The sequence below is a fragment of the Mercenaria mercenaria genome, chromosome 16 (genome assembly GCF_021730395.1).
Source record: "Mercenaria mercenaria strain notata chromosome 16, MADL_Memer_1, whole genome shotgun sequence".
NCBI classification, from domain to species: domain Eukaryota; kingdom Metazoa; phylum Mollusca; class Bivalvia; order Venerida; family Veneridae; genus Mercenaria; species Mercenaria mercenaria.
The window spans coordinates 14,549,650-14,567,198 of NC_069376.1; the positions used below are offsets into that span (position 1 = coordinate 14,549,650).

The 17,549-nt window shown below is 32.6% G+C and overlaps 1 protein-coding gene across 2 annotated transcripts; it reads right to left on the bottom strand.

The window, feature by feature from the left end:
* Positions 1–3,850: 3,850 nt before the first annotated feature.
* On the bottom strand, positions 3,851–17,003 carry LOC123540748 (calmodulin-beta-like). Of its 2 annotated transcripts, XM_053526152.1 has the most exons (8): positions 16,570–17,003; positions 15,070–15,136; positions 13,447–13,495; positions 10,841–10,984; positions 9,653–9,715; positions 8,493–8,589; positions 7,516–7,616; positions 3,851–6,887 (listed from the first exon to the last, which is right to left on the bottom strand). In XM_053526152.1, the coding sequence occupies exons 2-8, from the start codon at positions 15,097–15,099 to the stop codon at positions 6,856–6,858; spliced, it is 516 nt and encodes a 171-aa protein (XP_053382127.1). In that variant the 5' UTR covers positions 15,100–15,136; positions 16,570–17,003; the 3' UTR covers positions 3,851–6,855. The 2 variants fall into 2 exon arrangements, with proteins under 2 accessions (XP_053382127.1, XP_045181942.2); XM_045326007.2 differs by lacking the exon at positions 16,570–17,003 and having other exon boundaries at positions 15,070–16,518.
* Between the last annotated feature and the right edge of the window lie 546 nt (positions 17,004–17,549).

The following is a 17,549-nucleotide window of genomic DNA, read 5'->3' on the forward strand; positions in this document are numbered from 1 at the left end:
GTGTAGATGGGCCAAAAGTCGTAGAAAAAATCAAATTCTACTCTTAAGTCAGACATAAGTTTGCTTGATGCGTAATTTGCTTGCCTTTCATTTCAAAATGTTCATTTCCTCACGTGTGGCATCAATTAAACCGAGTCTGCAATTTTCACTGTTTGCCTTGTTCTCGATGCTTCCGAGGGATCTAATTTCCAGATTTTATTTACTTCACAACAGCGGGTGTTAAGTGCTGTGTGGCGGCCGTAAAAAGTCGCCCCGACTTCATCTCAGTGTTGTTATATTTTCTGGCCCTTCGGAATCATTGATTTCAACTCATTCAGATTTGAAGACTGAATACTGCTTAAACCGGTGCTAGGGGGCGTGGGCAGTGTTGCATTTTTCATGCCCATGAACAGACTCAATTAAACCGAGTCTGCAATTTTCACTGTTTGCCTTGTTCTCGGTGCTTCCGAGGGATCTAATTTCCAGATTTTATAGAATGCCTATATATGACACTTGAAAATGATAATATGAGTGGCAGTAAGTATAAGATTTTGGTAAAAATGCAAGTGAAATGTTTTTTTTTTACATTATTTACTCCCTCCTGCACAATATAATTGGTAAATTGCATGGACATGATACAAAAGTCATTTGTCAATATGTTTGTGCAACGTAATTTCTTTTAAACAGTACTCAAATTTCATAGCTTTTTGAGAAAAAAAAACCCCAAAAGAATCGCTTAAAATGTGTTAACGAGTCGTTACAAAACAGAACTGAATCATGGAAAGAAAATGAATGTTTCTCATTGCAGAGTTGGTGCAGCCGTTTCTGCGCATGGCCGGAATTATTATCAATTGCAGCGCACGCAAAATTACTCATTTTTTTGTTGCATGTCCGCACGCATTTTGTGTATAGTATACATAATATACTGACTAAAGGTTACGGTTAGTATCACCATGGTTACAATATATATACATTTAAGATATTTTCTTTCAAATTTAGTTAATCCGGTATATACCGGAGTCTGTAAAATATCACAGGCGCAAAAACTCTGTATCTAAAGATACACAGCCAAAGAAAATTAACCTTATTTAGAAATTCTTTTTAGACTATCAGAAAATTGACTAAATATCGAGACAAGGGAATAAAAAGTGTGTATGAATTGCAATTATAGAGTAACAGAGACTAAATATCACTTTCTTGTAACAAATTTATGTCACGTATTTGGATACTTCGTTCTAGATATTTGTTAATACTTTTAACCCTTACCACCCTAATTTTCTATAACTAACTTGCTATTCTTTCAACTTGGTCGGTGCTGTTAACTGTTAAAAGGGGTCCTTCCCGAAAAAATACTGACTGAAAACGAACAGAGCAGAACTTGATCAGACTACACTTGTCACAAAGGCAGAACCGGACGAGCGCCCTTTTTTTAGGATGTTTGAAATCCTGAAGGAAATATGAAACATAGACATTATTAACTATCAAACGTCAACAGTTCTAACTATCAAACGTCAACAGTTCTAACTCAACATTTCTAACTATCAATCGTCAGCATTTATATCTATTAAAACGAAGACCAGTCTTTCACCCCAATCATGTTAGCTAGCAATCTGGCCAAAAGCTTGAATAGATTGCCATTAAAACCTGGTAAATGTTTCGTAAATCAGCCACTTAGGTTTTATTGGCTGGTAAATTGTGAATAATGCTGACTCTCATTCAGCCTTTAGGCTAACAAACGTCATGTCCCAATTCTACACAATGAGCGTGCTAAGTTCTAACATTCCTATTAAATCAATGAGTATCTGTTTATTTCTCCGACAATTTGATTCCGGAAAACCCGTGCGGAACATTAATCTCACTAACACTATCAAGATTCATCAAGAAGGAGAAACTTATGACGTTAAGAGTGTTACCCATGAGAACCTTAAACATTTCTGATTGATGTTCTGTTTTATACTGACAAATTACCCCCGTGACTCTTACGGCATGGTAAATGTATTTATATACAGAACCCGAAATTTATTTTATCAGAACACAGTAAATGGATTTAATTATAAGTAAGTTAAATGCAATATATTTTTAAATGAAAGGGGTAAGATAATAGTTTACTTATACAATTGAAATTTGGTATCTCAAATTCGTTTATCTCCAAATTTCGGCTACCTGCAAGAACATTTTTATGTTCTAAATATTGTGTTATTTTGGTACCATTATATATGTAAATGCATTCACCTGGTAGGGATAATTAATGTTTACATACTGTTAACAATAATTATCTCTACCAGGTGAAAGCCTTTACATAAAGTTTAGTAACAAAAGGCACAATACATAGAACAAAAAACAGTTCTTTCAGAAAGGTATAAAAGAGCGGACCTGAACAACTATAAGATCATGAACTCATTGTCTTTAAAGAATGGAGATTAACATAAGAAGCAGCATTAGGGTTCTGACAAAACTTCTCCAAAAGTGTTTCAATATGCGTACCGTTAAGGTGCTGGTCAATCTAAGGCGGTGCACCACTGTTTTCTTTACACTGTTGTTTTCCAGTTTTATTGTTACTTATTATACATTGTCGATGTTCTTAAATCGCCCAAAAATTTGCCTTTTTTTTTTTTTTTTTTTTTTTAGATAATAGCTCATTTGTTTTCAATTAGACAACGGAAAATTGTTGAACCTAGTTTCATACTACTTAAGTAATGTGCAATTTCACATGGATCAGACCTGGGGGCGATTTACTTCAGTCTCCTTTTTGCAGCTTTGGCGGTCCCGCGCGGACTGGACGCGCTATGTTTTAGAAAGTTTAAATTCAGTGTAAAAAGCATGTAAGCATGAAAGGACAACATTTTTCTCAACAACTTCAAAACAAGATAAACTTTATCAAGTGTCAGTCAGGTAATGCTATTAAGGTCATATGAATAAAATATGCATACAACGCGCGCTTAATCAGAAGTGACCATAATCGGGATCGGTCAGTAACTTGAACTGCATGAACAAATTCTTTTTGAATAAACAAACGCTCTGTTAAATGCAGTCGTGGTGAGTTGTGACATGTGTTTCTTAGAAGGCCCGTTCTAAATAAGCAATCGAAGCTTCCGCCTTAACTGTTATTTAGCAAAATATCCATATTGTTATCAAAATTCATAACGCAGAATTATAAAATTTGCAGCTAAGCGTAACTCGCAAAACCGTCAGCGACGTACAATGGCTATTATGCTGTCCGCTAAAATGAGAAAAACTAATGACACTTTTAAATTTTAAATCTGTTAAAGCCCGTCGAAAGTATTTTACGTTATTACGTGCATTTTCATCAATATAATTCATGATACAAAGACGGAGAAGAGTTATTCAGCGGACATGTTACGCAATGGACAAAGTTTTGATCCACTCGTTCAGTTGTTTACTTTCGCCACTTAAAGTCAGAAAATTGTGACATTACATGTGTCAATGTGTCCTTAGAACCACCTTGTAGTATAAGAAAAGTGTGTTTGTTTTGGGTTTAACGCCGTTTTTTTCAACAGTATTTCAGTTATGTAACGGCGTGCAGTTAACCTAACCAGCGTTCTTGGATTCTGTACCAGTGCAAGCCTGTTCTCCGCAAATAACTGCCAACTTTCCCACATGAATCAGAGGTGGAGTATAACTAGCTTGTATTTGGAAATACTACGATTAAATGTAGTCACGACAAACAGTTTCATTATCAGTTTTCAAAAAGTAACTCCAATTTTAGAAAACTATTTTTATTCATTGTCTGTCGATTATCTTTCATAGGCAGTTAAAAAAACAAAGTGAATATATTTTTTTTTTTTTATCAATTATGGTTTCCTGTAGCAATTACATATTCTTCATTATATTAATATGACAAACACAAATGGAGAAATAGGCAATTTATTAGACAAATACAATTTTATTACAATAGTGCAACATCTAAATAAACAAAGCATGCAGATATGGTTACGTTGTTAAGCCTTACTTTATACATTATTCTAACATGGCTCGATTTGGTTTCCAGTTAAACAAAGAAGAAAATCAAACGCAATATATCCTGCGATAAACTGGTTGACGCACGGACTGGTAAGAGAGCATTATGACGTCAATTTTGACGTCATGTAGCCGCCTGACGTCCGATACATTACTCCTCGCGTAAATGAATTCCAGCATAATATTTATTGCAATATATCAACGTGCATGTCAGAATGAAAACAATCAAGGCCTTCTTGTGATTTATCGTCTTATTTACCATGGTTCATCGTTCAGATGCTTCAGTATTTAACCACTCGGGCTAACGCCCTCGTGGTTCAATTCCTACGCATCTGAACTATGAACCGTGGTCAATCAGACGATAAACAACGCGAAGGCCTTGATTATTTGTTAAATAAAGCTTGCATTTACAAATGCACATATAATTGTGATAACACGAACACTGTTGATCTGCATAATCTAGTCAGTATTGTATATATGTCCATGTCCATTTTAAACATCACACTATGGGAGTGCCCCACTGTTTCTAACTTTGTCACTTTTTCATTCTCGTTGTATGTGCTTTTTACATTTTCAATATTTTGAGTAAATTTATGAAAATGTTAAACTACATGCATGCACTTCCGTAAGGTCTTGGCTGGAGAGTTAATAATTATCAAAGCGTATCTGTAGCATTTCTTATTGAGCTTTCATCATATTGATTACCCGGGTTTGTTTATATATATTGTCATGGAATCTATTTCATATTGTAATAAATACAAATGTATATATAAACTTTTTCATACAGAATGTAATCGACAGGAAAAGCTCACTAGCCCTTGCAGGTAAATTCTCAAAATTTTCAGAAGTCGTCATATTGAAGACCCACCACGACCTAGTAACCTATTTTTAAACCACAAAAACTTCATGAAAATCATATTGAAATACAGCTATACTATAGTTTTCACACGGGCAATTTAGGGCCTTTCCGAATAAATGTGTTTCTACAACTTCGTCTGAAACTTATCCAGTCAGTCTCTTTTCAGCATGGTTTAAGAATATAGATGAATTAACAGAATTAACATCACACACTGTACGAACAAAATATGATTGAAATTAAACTAAATACGCTAGTATATTGCTACATTAATTCAATAAAATACTTAGACTTTAAACATAATGTCTTGGTCGAATACATATCACTGTCAATTTGAAACTTAATACTTGCATTCTCATATTTTCCATGCAAATCATGTGTACTTAACATCACGGAAATACAAAAGAATATAGTTATTTTGTAGCGCGTCTTTAACCACTTTGTATAGTGATAATTTTTGCACAGACGACAACAAATATAACATACATGTATTTACTACACTATAAACATCATTCCGGGGAGAACAACAACTGCTCTAATACAAAATGTATCTTAAGAAAAGTACAAGATTATTGCTATCATTTTACTAAGAACATAACAGCATTGCTCATGTTTAAGATACAACAACTAAATCTTCTTTGATAAAAACAAACAGTATTTTTTTTCATAAGCTAATTAATTTTAATCAGAATGCGCATGGGTACCACATGAATACATGGATTTTATTTTACGTCAAATTACTTTGAACAGCGAGCACAAACAACCCAAATGAAGCCTCATCACAGCTGTAAAAAGTTATGAAATATTCTTACAATTGCTTAAAACTAGCATCTCAGAGATAATCTTCACACACACTCACGCTCACCAATCAAGCTGTACAATTAAAAAACTATATCGACGGTGTCGATCGAAATTCCCGAAAAATTAAAAAGGTTGCTTTCAGGAGAGGCAAAAAACTAATTTTAAGTGTTTTCCACCTTTTCCAAATCAAACAAAAAAATACCGAGTATTTTTTTTTTCAGATCAATTTTTGAAAAAAGAAAATGACACAGAACATCCATATTTGCAATGCTGATCGGTATTTGGATGTGCTATATGCTTGACTATTGAAAATACCCTTGTAACTTAAGAAAATTTTGAAATTCACTACTCGGCTTTTTTCCAGTCAGCGACTTCACTCCGCATTTACTATCTATTTCATTATTCGGTATTTTATTTCTACATGTTTCACCCCTTTCCCATTGGCTAACTGACCCAAGATTTTGTGAGAATGTGCGCGGGAAAACGTTGAACATTATTTCAGCAAAGAAGAAAAAGGCATTTTCTTTATTCGGGATTTTCTATCGACACCGTCGATATACTTTTAAATTTGAGCAAAATCATTAAGAAATTATTAGATTTGATAGCTATATATTGTATGATAAATCTTGAGGAATAAACAATGTAATGCTTTATCAAAGAATTCTGTTGATGAATGAGACAGATCTGATATATTAATATTACCAGCAAATAGATTCATAATCTTATATACACCTTGCAAAAAGTCAATTATTGATTGAGGAGAAGTTATTCCATAAATCCATACTCTTATTTCAATGTAAAAATTTACTTTCTGTTTGCAAGATCATTTTAAAAACAAAATAGGAATTGGAGGATGTTAGCTAGTCTGTAATATTGGACTAAAATATTTTACTATCTCCTTTTAATAAACAGATAGTTATACACAATCAAATAAAGTTAGTAAAGTATAGAAATGGATATAATACAAGGCAAATTGTTACACGCTGATTGTCGATAAAAACCTGGAGGAAATTTTGAGTTAATCTTAGAAAGATACAAATTGATTTAGATATAAAGTTAAAATAAATAATTGTTCTAAACGAACAGAAGAGCTTTGCTCATTTCTGCTATCAATTGTTTTGTTATTGCACTATAAGCAGATATCAACACCTTAAATTTAATTGTATATATCAAGGTATACATTCAAGAGTTCTTGTTTCTTCTGAATAAAGGAATATCCATTCTGCAGATAGTCTGAAGATTTACGTGGCTTCACACCACATTTTGACAAATTCTGAAATTCAAAACAAAGACATGATTACACCCATTCAAACAAACATATATGTATGAATTGTGATAGTGCAAATATATATTTACATATAATATTTAGATTGGTGTTCGTAAAACTGTGATTTGCTTTTCTATATATTTTTAATTCTTTAGCTTAAGTTAAACAAAATAATATATTCGATCTAAATGAGAACAGATTAAGTTTGTGTATTACGTGCTTTTTTGTTGTTGTTGTTTTTGTTGTTTTTTTTTTGTTTTGTTTTTATTTGTGACTTGAAATTTACATAATTTACATTGAACCTTTGAGTTTACTTTTATTTGTTATACTTTTGTATTGGTTTGAGAAGTTTCATTTTCAATTTTTAAAGACACTTCTTACAAATACCATGTTATGGAATCCTCTGACATGCACTGATTGGAAGCTTATTGATCTTTAAACAATTTTACAAAGCTATAGATATGTAAAAAAATCTTAAGCTGCTTAGATATAAAATCAAATCTTGCCGTGGACCTGACAAGCTGGTCTAATGATGGTAAAATATACTTTATTAAAATATAAAACTGCATTTAGTATGAGTGAATTTCGACAATAATTAACATCACACTGGTGTAAATATCAACACTTTTTCTACCTTCGTAATTAATTTTACCGTCACCGTCAACATCTGCCTGCTTCATCATATCTTCTAATTCCTTGTCTGTTAAACTTTCTCCGAGTTTCTTCATAGCTATTCTAGAAAATGAATGATAATACCAAGTTTATAACGGGAGCCAAGAAATCAGTATTAAATCCAATCTGCCATATATTTGTTAATAAGGGGAGCAGCCGGTTTTCTTGACAACAGTCGGCTCGAAATTTTATAGCATGATATCAGTTGTTCGATTTTATGATAGCAAAGAAAACATTTTAAATTTACAGAACAGTATAAATTATTAAAACAAGCTGAACCAATCTTTGTTTGAATTAAGTCGTGTGGATTTCGCTCTTGAGCTGCCATATGCTGTGACATTAAAAGCAATTTCACTATAACAAGATCTGTCTAAACTTTAATGTATAAACAGCAATTGTTGGCCTTTTTCCAAATGTTCTTTATGTAACAAGGTTTGACCAATTCTTAAAGTATTTTTTTGGTATAACGTCATCAAATATCTATGTACGTATGTACTAATAATTATATTTATTTATTTATTTTGTTGGGTTTAACGTCGCACCGACACAATTTTAGGTCATATGGCGACTTTCCAGCTTTAATTGTGGAGGAAGACCCCATGTGCCCCTCCGTGCACAATTTCATCACGAGCGGGCACCTGGGTAGAACCACCGACCATCCGTAAGCCAGCTGGATGGCTTCCTCACGTGAAGAATTCTACGCCCAAAATGAGGTTTCGAACCCACATCGATGAGGGGCAAATGGTTTGAAGTCAACGACTCTAACCACTCGGCCACGGAGGCCCCCTAATAATTATAGTTATCATGACTTTTCTTTAACATTTTTTTCTTTTAAATGATATTTTTGTGAGTATACACTTCAACTCTAACCCAGTGGCCAGGTGTCGGTAGATCTAATGTTGTCTTTATCGGTTTAGTTGTACAGATATTAATACAGACCTCAGCTCCTTGGCCTCAATAAAACCATTCCCATCTTTGTCAAACGTTCTAAATGCTGATCGTATGACTTCTTCTTTGTTTGTATAATCGCCATCACCTTTTGATAATAAATTGTTATTTCTAAGAAATGTTGATGCTGATATAATTAGACGCTATGTATGTCATGAAAAATGCATGCAACTTTAAGTACAAATCGTGAGTAACCTTCTTAAAGACAGCATCATTACTCAACGTGCAAATGTCACTGATGGTTCATATTTATTCTTATAAAAAAACTGCTTATGAATAACATTTTATTGTAAGTAAGTACTATGATCGATTTTATCGTTAATGTGTAAAACTGTCTTATTTTTCCTAATCCGATTTATGACTATTCCAGTTTTCTAAAAGAAATCTCGACTAAAAATCTTTAAATAAAATTATCGGGCTGGTTTTAAAGATTGCAATGTATAGATACTTCGTAAATGTTTAGAGTTATAGCAGGGACCTGCCAAGGGTCGATATACAAAGGGGAACATTGTTTTAAGTAATCACCGATAAACAAATTTTAAAAATGTTTGAAAAAAATTCTTTGATAATGTGAAAAAAAAATAGAAATTTATTTAATCTACTCTGGGCAATTAAAACTTGATAAGAAGCATTCTTTTGCCTTGTTTCCTAACTGGACTTAAGACTGACGCTTAGAAACGTACAGAGTAGACTATGTTCATACCAATCTAGACACTCGACTAAGGAATTTATGTGAATATTCACCGCATAACTAATAAAATAGCTTGAAATTGTTAGGAATGACGAATCGACATTAAACATCTATTGTGCATAAGGATGTATTACACATTTTAGAGTTGACAGGTAACATTTCTCAGATAGCAGGTATCAACCTTTTGTTTTATGTAAACACAATAACGTGCACGTCGTTCTGTATCGATTGGTGTTATCGTTTTTCAGAACTCAGAAGCAGTGCAGAGAAATATATATCTGTTTGACAATAGTCCGTAATGCGAAACGTGATTTCTAGAGCATGACCCTAAAACTGATGTCAAAAACAAAGTATACCATTTTATTGCAGTATTATATATTACTATAAAATTGTTAAAACTTATAATATTGGTTAAAGAATAACTTGATTCTACAAACAAAACATCGAGTAATGCACATACTGATTTTAGACATCTCTGCTTGCATAAACGAGTAAAATTCTTGAAATTCGATTCTACCGTTACCTGAAATGAATAAATTCTATTTTGATGAATTTGTGATTGACCAATAAAAAACGTACTAAAAATAAAGTAATCAGTATCAACAAGGAAATATATTTCAACTTTACAGTAGGAAATTAGAAAACACAAGACTGGGAATGCCACGAGGAGATATGATGAAGTTTGTTCATGGCAAGTCAGCCCTTGTTGGGAGACGTTAGCATTGGTTGTTACAAACTGGTACAAGGCAGACATGTCTACCTTTTATCTAGTTCATTTAGGCGTAGAATCTGATAACATAGACGGATTAGAGCGAATTGATACGTATTACTACTTTAAGGTATGGCTCAGGTACGGATCGATACGAATTACTACGTTTCTATCCGAGGCTAGACGTTGCTATCCGCGCCGTATGTGAGACTGGGGTATAAGTAATATTTGAAAGTGAAATTTTGTCATGGAAACTGTATTCAAATTTATGTATGGCTAACTTTGTAAGGACAGAAATAAAACCGTCTGCCTAAATGATGCTCCTTAAAGCGATTCCATTAGGTATGTAATCTAACAAAGGAATGGGCAAACATAGAATTTAATTTAATCAAATTTAGCTTTCGCACATTTTCATTACAGAATAGCCAGAGAAAAGTTTGTTTTCCATTGTTATTAAATTTCGCTAGGCACATTGAGAAACCGTTAGCATTGAGATATACCAATAAAATCCATTAGGTATATTGAACAGAATTAAACTGGAACCCACAGCAATGAGAATCTCGATTTAAAATCATTTGATTTGAAGTCTAAGAGTGCTGTAAATAATGCAAAACTAAATTGTTAAGAAATTTGAAGAATTTATTATCGAAGAATACCAAGTGATCACGAATTGTAGAAACGGTGGTTCCATTTTTTTCTTGTCTATCCAAGTATGGACCGTTTGGTTGTCTGAATGCTTTAAATTTGAAGTCAATGAATTTGAAGTTCCATAAAATTCACATCATTTTAAGTCAGTGGAAACCACGAATTTAAATCACACGGAATAATCGTTTCTGGCATAGCCACGAATTGTAGTGCCAAAGAAATTTAACGATTTAATAGTTAGAGGACTGATGTACTAAGTAATTGGCTCATAGTTCAAGAAAATTAATACGTTACCGTTAACATCTAGTGTTGTCATGGCGTATGATACCTCCTGCTGTGTAGGACTCATACCTAGAAATCTCATCGCCTTTCCAAGCTCCTGTGCTGATATAGATCTATCATTGTTGGTATCAAATAGTCGAAACAGCTCTCGTATTTCTGTAATTACATAACTATTTCCATTAGAATGGCATTTAAAGAGGAATGACTATTTAGAAAACTATACTGTCTTGCTCTATTTTGCGATGCATCCGTACGTTCATAAACATGTAGAATTATTTTTCTCTTTTAAACTTGTCAAAATATTAAACATTTTGATAATTACAGCAAGTAGTTGAAAATTGCAGTAGAATATATTTATATGTAACAATATCGTTACCGATATATTTACCTAGTAACTGAAGAAAAATTGCCAGATGTTATTACTCTAATTGGGGGAAAAAGTAAAAGATGCATGTGACACATTGTTCACGAAGAAAAAGTATGACATAGAAATTCAAACTGGCATGTACAATATATTTTAACATGAAGAGAACATAGTTAACAAAATAGCTATCAACAAGCAGACAACATGAAAAGCAAATCGCTATCACTCTCAAAGTAGGCTCAGCCGGAAACAAAACACATTACTGGTAGTTACAGCTGGTAATCCATGAAAAGGACCTCTGTGAAGCAGATTGTCTCCAGTAGCTGTTTATATGCATCACTATGCATCACCTTTTTCAGGAAAACATACTTTATCACACATACTAGTCGTCAAAAGAGTCTAATTAGGCCTTCATATACATTTTGGACTCATACGTAAAGGACCTACCTCTTGTCTTAACACCAAATTTTGTTATGTTCTGCGTGAGATATGACACAGTGTATTACATAAATCTACCATGACATTAAATTTACGTTACAAATTGAATATCCAATGTGTTTCTCGAACACATTAATTACTATTTAATCAAAATATGCGTGTTTATGATACAATTATACGATACAAATGTTCGGGACTAAACCGATTATATAGATAGGACAGAGTGCGTGCAATTTATATTTCAATGAAAAGCTTATATGATATCACACAAATATTGCTCTAAGTGGAACAATTGTTTGTCGATTGAAGGAGACTATTGTCGAAGGGGACCCAGGCTGCGAGTATTGTTCCAAAGGTTGACAATGATTATTAAACCCAAAACAAAATAAAAGATTTGATTTTTTAAATGCGTATTTTGTCAAATAACAGAAAAACCTCTTCCGGAAGAAGTCAACACACCCTAGTTTATTGAAGACATGTAAAAATTTACAAAGAACACGTCTAATAATTAACATGCAAATTGTAACACTGACCGCAGTACCTCTGACAGTAAAAATTGCCCATTGGTGGGCAGCATATGACTGGTCAAAAGAGGTATGATACGTAGTTTGTATTATTGACTTATACAAATATATTAAATATGAATTCATAACGAGTATTACATTTGTCAAAACCTAAAATAATTATTGCATATGATCTTGTTTACAACCTACAAAGCATTAAATAATAACATTAGTTACAGAAAATGCATTATACTCTCAAAATAAAACAGCATATTACATACTTTGGAATAATTCGAGTTTCAGTTTTTGTAGTTCTTCGTTTCATACAAACTAAAATATTTTCACATACGTATAAAACAAACAGAAATAAGCAAACATTCACAAAAATAACACCAAGAAACCAAAAAAATGTTTACAACATGTTGCAACACCTTGCCTGAATCGAAATTTCTCTCTGCCTTGTCTGTAGTGTCGTGTCCTTACAGGAAGGCAAAATAATGAAAACTTATTTTATCTGTTATAAAATACAATTATTTGTACAATTCAAATTGTAACAGTACAATGAAAACTCTAAAGTAGCCCAAAAAGATTTGTTCGTTCTTCATAATTCTATGGGTAGAAACAATATTTATGGATATAACATCATATGAATTTGATTTCCCTTAAATTCATTATGTTGCAAACTTGGAACATATCCGTTTTGCTTTCCAACAATAGGAACACATTTTAAAGTTGGCTGTTTGCATTTAAATAATCAAAGTAGATATACAATTCAGTTGTATTGAGCAGAAACTTGCTTCAAACAGCAAATCGGCTTATTTAAATAAGACATTTTTTTAAATTTTGGATTTCTTTTAAACAGCCTTTTACCTTAAGCAGACTATTGATTTCCGTTGCCTGGCTGCTTTACACATGATTGACTGAATGCACATGATTTGAACTGCCAATAACTAAATGGTTCTAAATCAAAATTTGCAGTATGATATGCCACATATGTCATGCTTAACTTTTTCTCCAGTTTGAAGAATTCTTTTCACAAGAGAAACAGCAGTTAAAGAGCTTCACATGTACTAGATTTCCTAACGATAGCAGTAGCGTGTAATCTTGTAAATTTGAATTGCTAAAAGGAAAGTGAAAAATTTGTATCCATAAAGCGCTTTCTATATTGTAAATACAAAATTGTATTAAATGCTGAATGCCGAGATTCAAAAGTAATTTTGGGTTTGTGGTAAAAATTCATTTGTGTTTTGTTCACATTCAAACTATCTTATGTTTATATACATGTATCTTTTAATCATATGTTTTTTACGCACCTTTTTCCATTGTCCTTTCTTGTGACTCTTTGTTACGTTTACCGCTTGCCTGAAAATATATAAGTGGGACAGTTTATTATGCTTAACGCTTTCCTGATAATATATTAATTAGACAGTTTATTACGCTTACCGCTAGCCTGAAAATATATAAATGGGGCAGTTTATTACGCTGACCGCTTGCCTGAAAAATGTAAAATTTGAGGCAGTTTATTACGCTTACTGCTTGGCTGAAAATGTATATATGGGGCAGTTTATTACGCTTACCGCTTTCCCAAAAATATATATATTAGTTTACTAGTATTACGCTAACCGCTTGCCTGAAAATATATTAATGGGACAGTTTATTACGCTTTCCGTTTGCCTAAAATATATCAATGGAGCAGTTTATTACGTTTAGCGCATCCCTGAAAACGCATAAATGGTGCAGTTTATTGAGTTTACCGCTTGCCTGAAGATGTATAAATGGGGCAGTTTATTACGCTTGCCGCTTGCCTGAAAATGTATAAATGAGGCCGTTTATTACGGTTACCGTCTGCCTGAAAATATATAAATGATGCAGTTTATACGCTTACCGCTTGCCTGAAAATATATAAATGAGGCAGTTTATTACGCTTACCGCTTGACTGAAAATATATTAATGGGACAGTTTATTACGCTTTCCATTTGCCTAAAATATATAAATGGAGCAGTTTATTACGTTTAGCGCATCCCTGAAAACGCATAAATGGTGCAGTTTATTGCGTTTACCGCTTGCCTGAAGATGTATAAATGGGGCAGTTTATTAAGTTTGCCGCTTGCCTGAAAATGTATAAATGAGGCCGTTTACTACGGTTACCGTCTGCCTGAAAATATATAAATGATGCAGTCTATACGCTTACCGCTTGCCTGAAAATATATAAATGAGGCAGTTTATTGAAATAGAAAATAGTTAAGATATAGTATGCCAAAGTAATCGTTTACATTGTGAAGTAAAAGTTATTACAATTCTTAAACACTTCATAATTCTAAGCTGAGAAAAAATGTAAATAGTATTGCTGAATTCTTCTCTTCGCCTGTGTCAAATAAGTAGTTGTCGTTATCTTGTGATCCTTTCAGGTTCATAAATTCCAGTCAAAATTAATGTTTTGAGCCACTTAAGCCGGTATTTAAGGCGTGTTCTGATAGATATTGTCAAGGCATCCGGTCTAATAAAAAGCGAAATCTATAAATGCTAATAAAATGTATCAAATATTGATGCCTGGTAAGCTCATATAATTTTGCTATCACCAAACGCGTATTGTTAACAGAAAAAATAAATTACATTATAAAATATGTAATAGTAGTTTTATCTTTTACCTTTATAGTCTTCAGTAATACTTTAACAAAAGTCCAGTAATTACAGGGTAAAATTTATTACTTTGCATTCAAACATGTGACTATAGTGATTCGTGCATATTGTTTGTGGTCATTTTATTTACAAATTCTGCACCAGCAGACAACACTCTTCCATATGATACCAAAGAGAAAAACGGCATAAAGGCTTTACATATTTGTGAATAGGATACCTTAAATGTTATTATTAAATGAAAGTCAGTGTTTTAGCAGGGAACAATTTGTTCATAATTCTTCACAATATTAATTTACCTTTTCCGGACTCTTTGTGCAGCAATTCATTTCTTCTGGCCCAACTGGTATATCGTACTCCTTATGTCTAGTTTTGTGATAAATAATGTACATTAGTTCGAAAACATTTACAGTCACCTTTTTGCATTAAGCGAAGAATAACTCAACTCAAATCTTTTTCTATTCCAACGTAAATAATAAATGAAAATTGTGTGTATAGAGGATATCGCTAAACTTTCCAAGCTAATTAAAACTACAGTAGTTCTGAAATATTCTGCCTTAATGCGAACTGCATGGGCAAACCTTGCAAATCAGAGAAAAAAATCTGGTTTCCCTGCCTTTGTTTTGGTCGATTTTGTCTCTTTTCATTGCTAATTATAAAGCAAATACATTTGAAAAACAAATAAAGACTCTTATGCCAATGTCAGTTATACGTAACACATAATTATTTGTTGTTGATATAATGTCAGATATGGAATACTACTCTGTTGTAAGAAATATATCTCAACATTATTCAAACCGGTATTTAGATGTAAAGCTTTTTAAGGTGGAGTGCGACCTTTAAATTTTTTAGATAGATCTATGAAAAGTTAACGGAAGAAAATTGAGGATATTTCTGATTTATTCCAGTTTTCCGTTTGGCTCTGATTTAAGCCACATTTGTTTGGTGCGCTGTCAAACTTAACCATTTTAGTGTCACCATTACACTGTCACGCTTAACCAATGTAGTGTCACCATTGTACTGTTTTCATGAGATTTGAAAAAAAATATCAACCGGTAGGGTGTAATTCAAACGAATACCACCCGACCGAATATTATTTCTAAACAATTTGTATTCTAAGCAGTAACAGACTTTTATATAGGCCTGCCACTCTAACAGCAATCAGAGATACATCTAACAAATCATATCATTTAAATTATCTGAAAACCATTTTTTTTAAAAAAAAAAGAACGATGAACTGTATCTTTATTGGACCCGTTTTCGCGTGTTCATGCTTGATGCACGCTCATTTAAAGAAACTGTTGATTCTTCTACTTTTTAAATTTATTTTCTTAAATAATTTCATGAAAATATATAGGATGTGTTAATGTAAAAGCAGAAATTGCAACAATATATTTTGCTAATTGTTAAATCTGTTAGCATGTTGCAATGTAAGATCATTTATTAATAAGTAAAATGTAAAACTATAACTTAAAACACGCTATTGTGTTATTCTATAATAAAGTATAATGTGGTAATCAATACAGCCCGTGTTGTATTTCCAATGCAACTATTAAATTCCTTTGATGTAGGTTTACATGCTTTGAAACGTTCCGTCGCTATTCCAAACGTGTTATTGACCACCAACATGTTTTGTATTTTTATAACATGGCATGACCTGTTAAAAAAAGTTTGATCTTATCATAATATTTATCTTTACCTTTTGGTGTTTGATAATAATTAAACAGATATGAAAATTAAATATTATCTTACACAACTTGCACTATATCAGTACTCATATTAAAATTTGAAAAATCTACCTTTGTCGACCTAATATTTTTGAACCTTTTCAACATTTACTTTTTCAACAATTACTGCATTTTCGGAGCTATTTTGTTAAATTCGTTAAATTGTGCACGTATTTATAGAAAATATAACACACTCATCATATTTCGCTTTATAAATGTTATTAAGATAACACATTTTAATGAATTAATTACTTTAACCTAAAATTCTTTTAACTAAAATCCATATTAATAGTCAATCCATAGTAACGTTAAATATCCATGAATGTGTGTTGTTTAAGCAAGTCACTTCAGTTAATCCTTCTCACCCAAGCACAACTATCGAACAACTGTGGCAATAATTGCCTACATTTCGTCTAATAATCCCGATGACATTTAAAATGATGTGCAAAATGGCCAAATGTCTACTTAGTATAATAAAGCAATATATAAAACCAATTAATAGCTAATACATTTAATACCAAACGCATTATGCGTCGCAATATATCGGTTTTGTTTCCGCCTGGCAGCATTTATGAAAATGTCAATTATTGTCAATTAGTAAACAAATACCATCATCTCTGCAGAGGAGACAATGCAGGTTTTATCGTAAAGGTCATATTATGTGACTAAGGCGGTGGATTGAATTATTTGGTTCTATTCATCTATAAGAATATCCATTCGAATCATAAAATACAACCAAGCAAAATCTATAGCATACTCAGCCTTAGCAAGTCTGATAGATAGCGGTAATGCAAAGTGCAACATCCTTTACGCCTCAGCACAAAATCAAACGACAATCTATCACTGTGACGATTATGTTAAATGGAATCCTCTATCCTAAAGAACCATCTCTTGATGTTGCAACTAGGCAATGATAAATATAAATGTAGTCAGAATTGTATTGAGTAGTTTAATCTGCATTTAAGGATGTGATGTTGCAGTTCTAAAATACAGTTTTTTTTTCTTTAAAATACTACAGGGCAGCAGATTATTCAGTTGTAGTATGTAGTTTA